The following is a 15,701-nucleotide window of genomic DNA, read 5'->3' on the forward strand; positions in this document are numbered from 1 at the left end:
AAGAGAAGAGAGAAAAAAGCTAATTTTATGAATTGACTAATAAACCCCTACCTAAAATTATATCTAATCAAAAAATACTTCAACTTTTTTTTTTAGAGAAAAAATACTTCAACTTAAAATATTCTTGTTTGTGAAATTTAATCTATGTAAGAACCATAAAACAACCATAATATTTTATTAAAAACATAAAATAAAACAACGATGAAAGAAATTAAAGTTTTATAAAAAGATAGCTTAAAAAAAATTGAAGCTCGTAAGTTGCTGGCCGCCTCAAATAAAATAAAAAATGCTGGCTACAAATTTTTTATCTATGAACACTACTTTTACACAGGAGTTTGAAATTTATATATATGAACACTACTTTTGATAGATTTACGTCTGGGAATCAGTTCAGAATTCAAAGCTATGCTAATGATTGAAAGAAAAAACAAAACAAAACAAAGAGAAAGATAATAATAAAACGGCAAATTCATTCCCCCATAACAGTAGAGACAATTCACCTTATATAGGTAGGTTTAGACACTATGACCTAGTACAGACTTGGGCCATGGGCCTTACAATGAAACTTTATTATAATACTAAGGATTTATTTGAGGATATAGTCTTTGGTCCAAATAGGCTTGGTGCTGATTCTTTTGCTTACTTGTACCCTTAAGTTGCTATCATTGCTATCCGGTGCAGATGAAACCTTGACCTCAAGGTTTGGGGTGAATGATTGTGAGAGGGAGGGTATACTTGTCTTGGCAATGGTGGGGTCTGGTGCATTGATAAGGTTGGCAGGAACATCCAACGGTTCAGGAATAGTTTTGGGACAAGCACCATTGAAAGGCTTTACAGCTGATTGCAAAGGTGTCTTTTTGGAGATGACCGTTGCATCCAACGGTAGAGATTGACCTTGGGAGTGGAGTCCGGAGTCATGTGGCTTAGGTTGGTCGTGGGGATTGAGTAAAGTGGAAGACTTGTCCATTGTTTTAGTCATACCACTTAAGGTTTTGTTCAAAGGGGTTTGATGGAGGTTGGGAGAGAGTTCTTCCGTTTCCGAGTCTTCTTCTTCCTTCTCAGTCTCTGGTTTGATGAGACTTCCCTGAGTGTCTGGTTGTTCTTCTGCCTTGCTATCCGATGGGGGGTCTAGAATAATGCTTTGTTCTAACTCTGCAGGTATGGGTGAAAAATGGGTTGTTGGATTCTGTCCATGGTATCTTCTGAGTTGGGAGACATGAATAATGGGGTGGATTCTTGAGGTTTTTGGAAGATCCAGTTCATAGGCAACCGCGCCTATACGGCGAAGAACTGCAAACGGTCCATAGAAACGTTTTGATAGCTTCGGAGAGACGCGTCTGTTCACTGTTTGTTGGCGGTATGGTTGGAGCCTTAAAAGGACGAGATCACCAGGTTCAAAGGTACAGTTTCTGCGCTTCCTGTTTGCTTGATGCTTCATTTTCTCTCTGCTTCGCTTTAAGTTCTCCTTGAGTGTTTTCAAGAGTTGTTGTCTTTGTTCTAGGGAGTCATCTAGATCCGGAATGGTGGTGTGTCCTTTAACATAGTTGATGATGGTTGGAGGACCGCGCCCATATAAAGCCTGGAAAGGAGACATCTGAATCGATGAATGGAAAGAGGTGTTGTACCAATATTCAGCAAGGTGGATGAACTTGAACCATTGACGCGGATGGTCACTGGCGAAGCAACGCAGATACGTCTCCAGACTTCTGTTAACAACCTCAGTCTGACCGTCCGTTTCCGGGTGGTAGGCTGAACTAAACCTTAAAGTTGTCCCCTGCACTCTGAAGAGTTCTTGCCAAAATTTGCTAAGAAAGAGTGGGTCTCTGTCCGAGACGATGGAGTTGGGAACACCGTGAAGGCGGCAGATTTCAGAGGAGAATCGCAGGGCTAGATCCTTTGCTGTGAACTTGGTGGGTAGAGCTATAAAGTGCACGTACTTGGATAATCTGTCACAAACAACCCATATGGCTGTATGACCGAATGAGTTTGGTAAGTGTGTGATAAAATCCATGGATAGATCCTCCCATACTTGTGCTGGGACATCTAGAGGTTGTAACATGCCTTGTTTTTTTGTAGGAAGGTACTTGTTGTGTTGACAAACTGAGCACCTTTGGACCCATTCCTTGACAGATTTGTGCGCACCAGGCCAGAGAAAAGAGGCTGCCAGCCTTGAGTATGTTGGGTGTGCGCCTGAGTGTCCTGCGGTAGGAGTAGCATGAAATTCAGACAACAATGTTTGTCTCCATTCTGGTAAGTCAGGGATGTATATTCTGCCTTTAAACAACAAGAGTCCGTCTTTGAAAGTATAATGAGAGGTGGGCTGATCATGCTGAAGTAATTTGGTGCATAATTATTTTCCTTCTTGATTGTTCAGGTAGAAAGTGCGTAGCTCTTGCAGGAGCGTAGGAACCGTAGATGACACAGCCATAAGGACAGAGCTGGAGTCATCAATAAACTGCCTACTAAGAGCGTCAGCCACAAGGTTAGTTTTGCCCGGCTTGTAGTGAATATCAAAGCTAAATCCTTGAAGTTTTGCTGCCCATTTTTGTTGTTCTGGGGTTTGAATAGTTTGAATTAGCAGCTCCTTGAGACTTTTCTGATCAGTAAAAATGTGAAAATGTCTCCCAATCAGGTATTGACGCCATTTTTTTACCGCTTCGGTGATGGCAAAGAGCTCCCGGACGTAAACCGAAGCCTGCTGCATACGGTTGCACATTTTTCTGCTGAAAAAAGCTAAAGGATGCCCATCTTGGGATAGCACTGCGCCTATAGCTACTGCTGATGCATCCGTTTCCAGCATGAACGGTTTGGAGAAATCAGGCAGAATCAAAACCGGCGTGGACGTCATTGCTTTCTTGAGTGTTGTAAATGCATCATTTGCTTGTAAATTCCATGTATACTTTGTAATTTTTAATAAATCCGTGAGTGGAGCGGCGATAGTGGCATAGTTACGCACAAACCGCCGATAGAATCCTGTGAGACCTAGAAACCCGCGGAGCGCTGTGAGAGATTTTGGCACCGGCCAGCTGAGAATAGCCTCAATCTTTTCTGGGTCCGGCTGGACACCAGCAGCTGAGATCACATGACCAAGATAATCAACCTGAGGGACTGCAAAAATACATTTAGATAGCTTTGCAAAGAATTTACTGTCATGTAATAATTGCAGAACTAATTTAAGGTGCTGAACATGGTCAGAATGTGAGTTGCTAAAAATAAGAATGTCATCAAAAAATACTAAAATAAATTTACGCAAAAAGGGGCGGAATAAATCATTCATAGCGGATTGAAAAGTAGATGGAGCATTGGATAAACCAAAAGGCATAACCAAGAACTCATAATGACCGTCAAAAGTGCGAAAAGCTGTTTTGTGAGTATCATTAGGCATAACTCGAATTTGATGATATCCCGAACGTAAGTCCATCTTAGTGAAAACCGTTGCTGATCCCAATTCGTCCAAAAGTTCATCAATCGTTGGTATGGGGAAACGGTCGCGAACCGTGACTGCATTTAAGGCTCTATAGTCGACACAAAAACGCCATGTGCCATCTTTTTTGCGGACTAAGAGAACCGGAGAGGAGTAGGGACTGTTGCTAGGAATGATTATGCCATCTTTGAGCATATCATGGATGATTGTGGTCATGGCTTCTTTTTGAGAATGTGGGTAACGGTAAGGCTTGACATTGATTGGGGCCGTGTTGGGTTGAAGGGGTATGTGGTGGTCATGATGTCGTGGTGGAGGGAGGCCATGAGGTTTTTGAAACACAGTCGGATATGTGTTGAGCAATTGTTGTATATCTGGAGGAATTGTGTCTGTCAGCTGTTGTGGTTGATTGGTGGTCTCTTTATGTGGAATGGGTGTATAAGTAAGGAGGTGCATGGAGGCGATGGAGTTGGTATGAACAAGGTGGCAGATGTGGTGGAAGGTAGAAGGTGAAGGTTGTGTTGAGAGGTCATTTTGAAGTGTAATGGTGTTGTTGTTGTGTACAAAGGATATGGAAGGCACAGCGAAATCCGCAGCAATAGGACCAAGTGTTTGCAGCCATTCCATACCAAGCACTACATCTGCTCCTTCAATTGGTATAAGGTAGAAGGGAATATGAAAGAAGTTGTGTTGAAGGTTGATGGGTACTTGAGGGCAGAACCCGGAACAGTGGATGCGTGATCCATTTCCAACCATAACGGAGAACCTTGGGATGGAGTTGTGGGGAATTTGAAGGTGGTGTGCAATACGTGGTTGCATGATGTTGTGAGTACTCCCGGTATCAATGAGCACAGAGACAGGAAGGCCGTAGATGGATCCTTTGAACTTGAGGGTGCGGGGTGAAGGTTGTCCTGTTACTGCTTGTAGAGAGAGGTAGAAATACGTGGCGACAGTGTCGTCATCTGGATCAATGCTGTCTGGTAGCTCAGTGGGTTCCTCATCCGGGTCGATGATGAGCAGGAGGTATTTGCCGGTGGCGCAGCGGTGACCCGCAATATACTTCTCGTCACAATTGTAACAAAGGCCTTGGGCTCGCCTTTCTTGCATTTGGGCTGCGGACAAGCGTCGAATTGGCAGCTTGGTGTTTTGTGGGGGAGTGGGTGTAGCTGTTTGAGGCGGCGGGGTAAGTCGTGTGTCGGTGTGAGTAGGAGTTGGAACACGGATGCTTGAAGGTAGTAGGGGTGTGTTTGTTGTGTGTTGGGGCGTGTATTGGCGATTGGGTCGGACTTTGGAGTCTTTTATTTTGGCTTCGATGAGTTTGGCTAAGCCTATGGCTTGGGTGATGGTATACGGCTTTTGGACAGCTAGTTCGTGACGGATTTCTGGTATGAGTCCCGAGATAAAACAGTTTAGGAGTGCTTCCGGTGGGAGACCGATAACGCGATTACCTAACTTTTCAAATTGAGTTTGGTAATCGGTAACCGAGCCATATTGACGCAGCTTGAAGAGTTGGGCTTGGTGGTTCTCATATGTGGATGGACCAAACCTGAGTTCTAGGGTTTTTGAAAAAGAGGTCCAATCAAAAAGTTGATGATTTTGGTGCATCCATTTGAACCAACTGAGGGCATCACCCTTCATGTAAAAGGAAGCAAGAGATAGCCTGTTTTCACTTGGAATATTGTAAAAAGAGAAAAATTGTTCCGCTTGGAACAACCACTCTAGTGGTTCGGAGCCATCAAAAACTGAGAGTTCAATCTTTGGCGTACGAAAGGTGTGGGAAAATTGGTTTGGTGTTGGGTGTGTCGCATATGGGCTTTGGATATTTTGATTAAATGATTGAGGTTGGGGTTGGAAGGTACCAAAAGGTATAGCATTGTTGACGGATGGTTGAGGTGTATATACGGGTGTGTGCCGAAACGGTGATGTGTGTATGATTGGTGGGGGTAGCGGTGGTTGGGTTTGTATAGTAGGTATAGCAACTGGGATGGGGGTGGTTGGAGAAGTAAACATAGGGTTTGTTATGGTACTGTGAAAAGGGGTAAATTGTGGCAAGTTTGTGGTGAGTTGAATTGGTGTTGGAGAAGGAGGAGGGGTGAAAGTTATAGTTGGGAGTGGTTGTGAGGAAAAGGGACTTATAGGTGAAATTGGGAGTGTGGTGGGTTGGTTTAAGGTGAGGGAAGTATTGTTGCCGGCAAGACGTAATGGTGGCGGATCAGATGGAGGTGGTCGGGAGTGTAAGGCCGCTGTAATCAACGATGTGAGGGCCTCGTGCCTCTCGTCGAGCAGCTTCTGGAAGTTGAAATCGCGAGAGTCCAGAAGTTGTTGTTGATTATCTAGCTTGGTATTCATTATGCCCAGCTGCTCCGTGAAGTGTGAATGGGTGGCGTTGAGGGATTGCTCCATAAGTTGATGAGTAGCTTGGATAGCATCCTCAAGATCCTTAGAAGTTGGATTTGTGGGTTTGGGAGGCATGGAGTGCAGCAATGAAAGCACCAATGATAGATTTACGTCTGGGAATCAGTTCAGAATTCAAAGCTATGCTAATGATTGAAAGAAAAAACAAAACAAAACAAAGAGAAAGATAATAATAAAACGGCAAATTCATTCCCCCATAACAGTAGAGACAATTCACCTTATATAGGTAGGTTTAGACACTATGACCTAATACAGACTTGGGCCATGGGCCTTACAATGAAACTTTATTATAATACTAAGGATTTATTTGAGGATATAGTCTTTGGTCCAAATAGGCTTGGTGCTGATTCTTTTGCTTACTTGTACCCTTAAGTTGCTATCAACTTTTTTTTATAAACAAAATTTTTATGTATAAACAAAAGTAGTGTTCAAAGATAAAAAATTTATCCATAATTCCTTAAATTTTTATCTATAAACACTACTTTTTATCCGTAAAAAAAATAAAAATGCTTGCTACAGTTAGATATTAAGAATAAAATTTTCCTTTATAATTTCTTAGCTAATGCCCTGAAATACTAGTTAACATTTCCTAAAACTTGACTCCAGCTCACATGCTTGGAGGCTAAAATGCCCCAAACATTCAAGCCGACTCGGATGCCCTAAGTTTTTTAAGGAAAAAATTCCAATTACTATTGCCTAAAAAATAGAAATTGAGTGAGAGAAATCCTCTCCATCATTCTATCTTGTCTGATATTGCTTGAGTATATCAGGATCACTGGTCCATGTGGTCATGGTGGCATTGACGATGAGTTTGAGAAGTTCCCATCCATTAGATGACCATGTTGACGACAAAGAAGTACTCAATAGGCTTTTTAGGATGACTGAAGAGCCAAGTGCATCGAAGAGGGGGACATTATCGGTTAAGGTTTTAAGTTTGAATCGTGACGTTTTCAATTTATATGAGTTAATTTATACAAAGTTTTATTTTATCTTTAAGAAGCAATTAATTTTTTAAGATAATTCATGTTGAAACAATATTTAAGAAGCAATTAAATTTTTTTTTTTTCAGTTACCGAAGATATTACTAAGATGAGTCGTAGACTAGTTAGATGTCTTTATGACGTTTTGTGGTAGTGTCTAAAATTTTGAAAACAGACTATCAATCAAGACATCCATATGATAAAACAGCACAACTAAAACTTATCGGAGTCCTACTACACTGTAGAGTCCGTTTTAGAAATACAACCTGAAATATAGTGTTAAGATCACTATAATATAGTATTATGATCACTCTAGTAGGATAATATGACCACTCTAATATGGTACTAGGGCACACTCTAATATGACACTAGAACCACTCCTTAACCGAAGGGTCAATGGTACTATGACCACTCCTGAACTGAAGGGACAAAATTTCTCCGAAGAGAAAAAATTACAACAGGGACATAAAAGAAAGGAGAGAAGTGGCTTAGAAGTACGTCGAGCAGAAGAGAGAAAAGAGAAAGCTAGGAAATTTCTAAAGCTTTGGTGAACTTTGGAAAGAGTCGTGAACACTCCTTATATAATGTTGGAAACTAACCAATGTGTATAAACTAAGAAATTGATGTCATCTTACGTTATTCTTAGCATCTTTTTCAATCATTTTCAGTAGGTTTTAGCAGCAAAAAGGAGGAGTATTAGAACAACTGCCTATGATTTCAGGACTTTTGTAATGTTTTCTATATTTGAGTCTGTAATTCTAATTTTCCCGAAACATAGCAATTTTAGGGGATTTTGAAGTAATACAATAGATGCGCCTTGGGCATGGTATATGCCATGCGCCTTGGGCACATGCCATACGCCTTGGGCATGGCTTAAGCATGCCATGCACCTGGGGCATCTTAAAAAAATACACTAGATGTGCATTGGGCATTTTAAATGTCGAGGGCGCATGTGTAATTTTGTGTGTTTTTGTGGTAAATCCCACATTTTTATCCCAAACCAGTTAGATTCTCTCACTATAAATTCTAGCCTTCCTCATTCAGAAATTCTCGTTCAGAACTGTGACAGTTCAAGAGGAAGGCAACTTTGGAGCTTCAAGAGAGTTTCTATCTTCTCCTTGATTTTCTAGGGTATGTTTTTATCTTTAGTAATTTATTTTTAGTTACCATGTGTAACTAAATCTTTTTAGGTTAGAGTTCTAAGATGAACCTCTGTTTATTTTTGTTGGATATTTATTTAATATAATGTCGTTTATTTTATTTATTGTTTGCTCGCTATTAAGTTCCTGATTTAGTCATTTGTTTCAAAGGAGTGTAACCCTATATTAGATACTTAGGTTGTGACAGGGCCTAACATTGTTATTACTATCTTGTTGTTTATATCTTGATATTTATAGCATTATACTAGTAACTATCTGTCTAGGAAGTAATTGGTTAGTAACTAGCGAAAGATACCGAAAGAGAGTTGACCTAGTAATAGTACTTAGGAGGTGAGATTACTAAGACTGAGTAGTAAATCTGCTGAACCTAGGATGTAACTAGTTAGTAATTAAGGAAACAAGCGTCTTCGGGGAATAAACCTAGATCGAACCATTCTCTCAAAACCTTCGGTAAGGTAGAAGAGATAGGGCTACCCGTTTGTAGAACTACTAAGAGCATAGAGAGGGTGTGCTATGAGTGTCATAAGATTCATAAATGGGTTGAACTAATGGAACATTAACCTTCATTGCGTTGGGAAAAACTGGAACGCCAATTTAAGTTTATGTTTCAAGTAACTTTGAATTAGCAAGACCCCGCACGTAAGGATCACCGTGCGATCAGCAGGTGCAATTAGCCATCGGAGGGATAGACCTATAATCAACTGGGAGAGTACGACCCCGCATGTAAGGATCATTGTGCGATCAACATGTGCAACTTGACGACCGACTAGGTTAGAAACGTCCGAACGACCTCATCTCTTGTATAGTCTACCTAAGATAAATAAACGCGATATTACTGTTATTTAATATCCAACAATATAAACAGAGGGGATTTAAAGAATCCTAACTGCTGCTTATTTTTCTGCAACCAAAAACAGGTAAACTTGTTCTATTGCAAACAGATGAAAATTGCAAATCCTAACCCTTTTATCTTTTATATTGTCAAACTTACCAAAATAAGTAATGCGAATTGTTTGGACGAAACAACAATCCATGTGGATATGATACTCTACTTATCACTTTATTACTTGGTAAATGATTTGGTACACTTTCCATATCCGACCATCAGAAATGTGGGACTGCTAAGAATTTTTCAATTCACAAACAAACGCAGTGTTCCAAGAATTCGCCATTTGAATTTAAGTGATGAAGTGGAAGAAATAGTCATAGGAAAGGGAAAATTTGAATTGTGACCCTTTTAAAATTTAGTCATGCAACTTACAAAACTTGTATACTCAAAAAACTCTTGATAGAGGTTAGACAATTAATTTAACAAGGACCAGAATGTTCTGGATAAGATATTAATAAATATTTAGCAAATGATTAATAAAGGACCAAAGTGTTTTGGATAAGATTTATATGGTTAATTATGAACATAAATATAGTGTAATATTAATAATTTAATTATGGACCAGAATGTTCTGGATATATATATTAAGCAAGTAAATTTAATAGGACCAGAACATTCTAGATATATTAATAATTCTTTATCAAAATATTGTAACGAATAGACTTGAGAAATAAATACTATTTGTATGATAAGATGGTTTTGGAAAGGATGTGTCTCAACTCATGTTTGAGATTCTAATGAACAAACTTAAATGATTATGATCCAAATATATAATGAGAGAGCTTGGAGTTTGTTATTTGTGAAGATTTTATGTGCAGTGATGATTTCACGAATGTTTTTTATTTTCAAACTCTTGTCGTAAACCTTTGCATCTTCCCTTATTTATAGAAACCTCATGTGCCATGAAGATAAACTCTGAAAAGTGTTGTTGAAAACGTTTTTCAATGTGAAAAACGCTTCACCTTGTTGCTTGGAGAGAAAGCATGTTTATTTATTCATCCAGAACGTTCTCGTTGCTGCCCAGAAATTTCTTTATGTACTATCCAACTTGAGTAAAGAATAAACACGTTTTTGCAAGCTGCCATGAGTTGTCAAAGTGCTATGAAATTTTCCATCCATTTGATAAGACATATTGATCTCATCTTGATGTCATATGATTTTATCACAAGGATCATTTATTTGAGATAACACTTTGATGAATCTTTTATTTCTTTCCTTGATGAGTCGAAATACATGAAGACCTTTTTACAAATCTTGTTCACTTTTGATTACATGGCCCATGTGCAATAATTCCTTGATGTGTTTGATGCTTTGCATTTTAATGATCTTTTTACTCCTTTGTATTATGACGAAAACACTCTCGTTAGATTACGAGAACGATTTTGCATAATGTTACTTGATATGGTTCCTTTTCCTTTTCTTTGCAAGGATCGAAATCATTCAACCTTTTATTGTTGAATATTCCTTTTAATGCAAAGGCATTGTGTGATATATTTGATACCTTTCATTTATATCACTGTGACATAACTTCTTTATGTCTTCTTATGGTGATACAAAAAGAATGTATTTGTTTTGATCTTAATGATTCAAATCTAGAATATAACATAAACTTCATGCTTGTCATTTTGCTCCTTTGTTTTGATGAGGATGTTCCTTCTCTTTGTATGTCCAAAATGTTCTATTAAGGATATGAGAAATCTTTCTCAAAGTCAAAATTGATTTGTTTGATTTCTATTCTTCCAAGCTATAACTTGAATAATGATGAACAATTATTGGATCATCCTAAGTCCATTTTGATAGAATCTCCATGCATATGATCAAGAATTTTTTATTTGATAATTCTCCGATCAATATCATTAATGAATGACTGAATGAATAATTTATTCACAAATTAGTTTCTTTTCAAAGTTGATTTCAACCATTTTTATGAAATAATGAGAATAAATTCAGGTGTAATAAACATCTTCATCTTCAGAATATTCTTTCATAAGAGTAATTATGTTCTCTTCTATATGAGATGACAATATTTTCTTGGTCAATTAACTTTGAATTATTTTGTCGATGCTACAATACTTCTCATAATTCATCTTGGTGATTGCACACTCTGTTTCTTATCCGTTGAATATCTTTGAGATGTTTAAGTTTATACGTGCATGTAGTCATGAAGGTACAATCAATCATTCTCTTAAATGAAACTTTTATACCTTTTCCTTAAACTATTTTAGAAACTGTTTGAAGATCATTCTTGAATCTTCATATCTATTAAACACTCAAAGTATGTAACAAAACTCATTAAGTGTTTTGTCACATGACTTTTAAGAGTAATCTTGTGTATCTTTCAACTATTAACTCCGTATTCCTTGAATCTTTAAGACTTTGTTGAAAACCATGCGATGATGAGGATGAATCAATTAATCATTATTCTCATCAGCTTGTTAAATCTTCAATCAATACTCTTTTGATTTGAAAAATATTATTTCTATATCTTCTTTGAGATTTTGAAGTTAATGCTTTGGCATTCTTTCATTGAGTAAATACATGCACTTGTAAAAGACTTTCTTTCTTGTCTACATTTGTGAAAAGACTTAAGTGCAAATATTAGTAGATCATTATTAATTAATAATTTTAGCATTTATTCCATAATCACTACTACAGAAATGACATTCCACATCGGTTGGAATCGACTTTTCACATCGGGTCCCAACGGATGTAGCTAAAGGTGAAGTTGAATGTCATCCACTTTTCACATCGGGTACAGAACCGTTGTGATATGTCGTAATCCACATCGGGCTGCCAGTCACTGATTTGATATGTGAGCCAATAGTCTGAAAACATAGCATTTCACATCGGGTTTACAATGGCAGCAAATGTCACATAGGTGTATTTCACATCAGCTAAAATATGCCCGATGTGAATTATTTGATTTAGTTTTTTGCAAATACTGCTTACTACTGCTGTACCAAATCAGATAAACATTGGAAATGGTTAAAGATTTTTAATCAAGAAAAATTGCATTAGGCTACTAATATACTAACTAACTATGTTGGCACCTTATCAGCCAATAGTCTATTGCAGCAATAAAATTACTTATAAAAACCAATGTACGTATGGGAAATATATAGCTTAACTCTTTGAAAATTAATTCAAAGTAGTTTTTTTAAAATACACATGCAGATACAAGACATATTACAATGAAAATCAAAATGAATATATACCAATTTCCCATTGCAACTATTCAATTAAAAGCACTCTAAAGATTGTTCAGAAAAGGGGTCAACGAACAAAGAAGTTCTGTACGTTCTCAAAAAGATTAAGGCAGTCTTGATTGTCTTCAAATTCAACTTTAGCCCAATCAATGCCATCTTTCATTTGCATAATTTACGCAGTACTGCTCAAAAATATTCCTCTGCGGATATGTGTAGCATCAAAGAGCCAAAATACTTTAAAATTTAAACAGGAAAAGGATAATCGGACAAGTATAAAGAAAAATGAGATAAAATTAAATATACACATACATTGAATGATTCAAAGCCATATATATCTAGAACACTGATTGATCTTCCGGTACGTCTTTTGCCAATAGCAAGTGATTTATTTACTTGTTCAACCATCCAATCAAATAGGCATGAATATATAGACTTTGCCAAAGCATCTCTTGCATCAATTGCCTACAAGACAAAGTATGATATGTAAGATATTGAGAAAGACTATATCCATCATGTGTTCATTGCATTTGGCATTTTACAAATTGACTGGTCTAACCTCTCCAATCATTGAGCATAATGACTTTTATGATATTTTGACTAGGAATATGGAATATACAAACCACCACAACCCCAACCCAAAAAATATGGTAAGCAGCCCAATATTCATTATTCAACACAATAGCCATTTTATAGTGCTTTGTAAGATAGAAATTTGGAAAGTGAAAGAGAGAAAAATCATTATGCACTACAATGTGAACTTTGAACATCATGAGCTATGCACATTTTTTATGCAGAATTTAGTACGTGTTAAGGCTAGATAAGTTAAGGATTTTGGCAGCCACAACATGGATCATTTGAAAGATGCACAACACGTAACTTTGGGAGTTAGTTATGAAAACTACTAGTCAAATTGTTCATCTCACGAACTCTATTATTCAGTCCTAGAAGGTTGCAACCTCTACTATCACAGCAGATGTGTCTTGGACAGCAGCAGATCTGGTGCAGTTTGCAGGCACCTCTCTGCCAAACGACAGTTGGAGTCCTCCCTTAATTGATTTGTTCGAGTGTAACTCATATTTAATTCTATTAACCTTTAGAAGCTGGCTACTATGTGTGTGACACGCAAAAATTTTAGTACATATTTTACATCATTTGCATTTATACAAGTCCAATTGTTAATATGGGAGCAGTCCAACAGCGAACTAAGACACATGTTGATGGCTGGCCGACATGTTTCAACTTCAGTCATGTTGGCTTTTGCCTATCTCACTCTATGGGTTCATGACTTTTAGATTCGGGTGTGTTTGATCATTTAGTTGGTAATCCTTCTCTTATGGGTAACTTACCGCCTCCTAAAATACATAACAAGCTTCACCTTTGCCATCTCTATCCTTAGATTACATGTTATTTGTACCTGAGTGCCCCTTTGATTTGATTTCAATCTGTAAACTTACTTATTCTCTCAATTGTTCCATGCATTTACTTATGACTCTTTCTTTATACAAGACCAAAGTACAGCAAAGACAGTTTGAACAGGCTCTGAATCATAGGGTCTTGTATCACCTTCAGTCTCCTTCATCAACTGTAAGCACGATTCATCGTTGTTTGGGTCATCCAAATATGGGTAAGTCAAAAGTGTTTGTTCCTCAACTGTCACATTTTATGTCTCTTGATTGTGAGTCGTGTTAGATTGGCAAATATGATCATGCCTTATCAAATATGGGACTCTTAACACACTCCAATCACGCCTGTGACTGGACATCCGGAGGCGTGATACGAGTGGCCTGATAGTGGTGCATTAATATCACATGGCCCAACGAATCATGTATAGGCTCTGATACCTTCTTAGAATTTGGGTTGGACTAATTCAACCCTTAAAAACCAACTTGTAAGGTGAGTGTTGATTATTCTAAAGGGGTGTATGACCTTGTTTGCAAGTAACAAAAATCATTGTATGGTCTAAATCAATCACCTCGAGCTTAGTTCGGAAAATTCTATAAGGTTATTCAACAGTAAATGTTCATATTTGAACAAAGTCATTTAGCTTGTAATATATGTAGATGACATTGTTATTATTGGTAATGGTCAAGAAGGCATTAAAGACCTAAAGGAGCATTTATTCAGCCACTTTCAAACAAAAGATATAGGTCGATTACGTTATTTTCTAGGGATTGTAGCTCAGCCCCAAGAAGGCATTGCTATTTTTCAGGGAAAATACGTTCTCGATATCTATGAAGAGACAGGATGCTTGAGTGTAAACTAGTTGATACTCCTATAGACCCCAATGTGAAGCTTTTAAGGAGAGCCGTATCCTGACCCAAGGCACATACAGGAGGTTGATTGGGAGGCTGAATTATCTCACTATGACTAGACCAGATATTTCGTTTGATGGTAGTGTTGTGAGTCAACTTCTGAACTCACCTTGTGATAGCCATTGGAATGTCGTGGTGGTTAGGATCTTGAGATATGTAAAGGGTCACTTGAAAAAAGGACCTGCTTATTCAGACAGAGGCCATATCAATACTGTTGGATATTCATATGCATATTGGGCAAGTGATGTGAATGTAAGAAGATCTACTTCAGATTATTGTTTTCTAATAGAAGATCTGTTGTAAGTGGTATGAAGTCTAACATAGGTCCTATGCAACTTGTTTGTGATGACCAATCAACATTACATCTTTTCTCAAACCCTATTTTTCATGAGAGGATTAAATTTATTGAAGTTTGAGTGTCATTTCATTAGATAAAACTTCCTTTCAAACACCATCAATAATCCCTCCATGAGTTCCAACAGTCAGCTGACCAATTATAGTAGTATCATTGCTGTAAATAATGTATTTTTACTATTATTAATAGTAATTTGTATTCAGACCAGTAGTTCATTAGTCAGACCCGTTAAATTAGAAAAGCTTATATGAACACATAAGTGGTTTTACATTATTCATAACTTGAAATATATTATTCAGTTTTCACAATCACTAATCTCTATGAGGACCTCATATCAATTATATATTTAACAAGGTGGATGCATATAATGCATATACCTCAACTTGGGTGCAATGTTAATTAACGTAGTTATTCATTCCCTTCATTAGTTATTATTTTTGTAAGGGATTCTCTCTTGTATATAAATGTGCAATCTCTTGTATATTTTCAAAAAACTTACTCAGGTCATTCTACTAAGTATTAAATATATTATTTTTTTATTTGCAGATTGGGGACCGAAAATTGATGTAGTAGGGTTTTGCTTTCTTGATCTAGCATCAAACTACGAACCTCCCGAGTCCCTTGTAAAATGGCTTGAAGATGGTGACAAGCCGATTTATGTTGGGTTTGGTAGCCTGGTGAGTGTATTTATTTGCATCGCGTATGTATCTTATCCACATGATTTCTATGTGTTAATGATAGCTTGGCATTTTAATGATCACTTTTGCAAATCATTCTTGTATAGCTTAACTCATTCTCTAAATTGAGGGAAACTTGTCCTGAATGATTATATTTGGAAATTCATAGCACCTTCTTAGTTGGAGTCTTTCGCCTTGACTGTGGTTAAATAATGTTAATTATTTGCTTTTAGGACTGCATTATGTGGCTTTTCTTTATGTTTATTTTATTCTGTAACAATTACTT

At 37.4% G+C, this 15,701-nt stretch overlaps 1 protein-coding gene across 1 annotated transcript; it reads right to left on the reverse strand.

Annotated features, from left to right (window-relative positions):
* Nucleotides 1-586: 586 nt before the first annotated feature.
* On the reverse strand, nt 587-5,893 carry LOC112416561 (uncharacterized). The gene is made up of 2 exons (XM_024770793.1): nt 2,411-5,893; nt 587-2,329 (listed from the first exon to the last, which is right to left on the reverse strand). The coding sequence occupies exons 1-2, from the start codon at nt 5,891-5,893 to the stop codon at nt 587-589; spliced, it is 5,226 nt and encodes a 1,741-aa protein (XP_024626561.1).
* Nucleotides 5,894-15,701: the final 9,808 nt, after the last annotated feature.

This window comes from Medicago truncatula, chromosome 7, assembly GCF_003473485.1.
Source record: "Medicago truncatula cultivar Jemalong A17 chromosome 7, MtrunA17r5.0-ANR, whole genome shotgun sequence".
Taxonomy (NCBI): Eukaryota; Viridiplantae; Streptophyta; class Magnoliopsida; order Fabales; family Fabaceae; genus Medicago; species Medicago truncatula.

Excerpts from the sequence above, each read along its gene's own strand:
- LOC112416561 (XM_024770793.1), bottom strand. The coding sequence starts at position 5,893 with ATGCCTCCCAAACCCACAAATCCAACTTCTAAGGATCTTGAGGATGCT. Across the intron at positions 2,330-2,410 it reads TTATGGCTGTGTCATCTACG|CATGATCAGCCCACCTCTCA; the intron begins GTTCCTACGCTC and ends AAATTACTTCAG.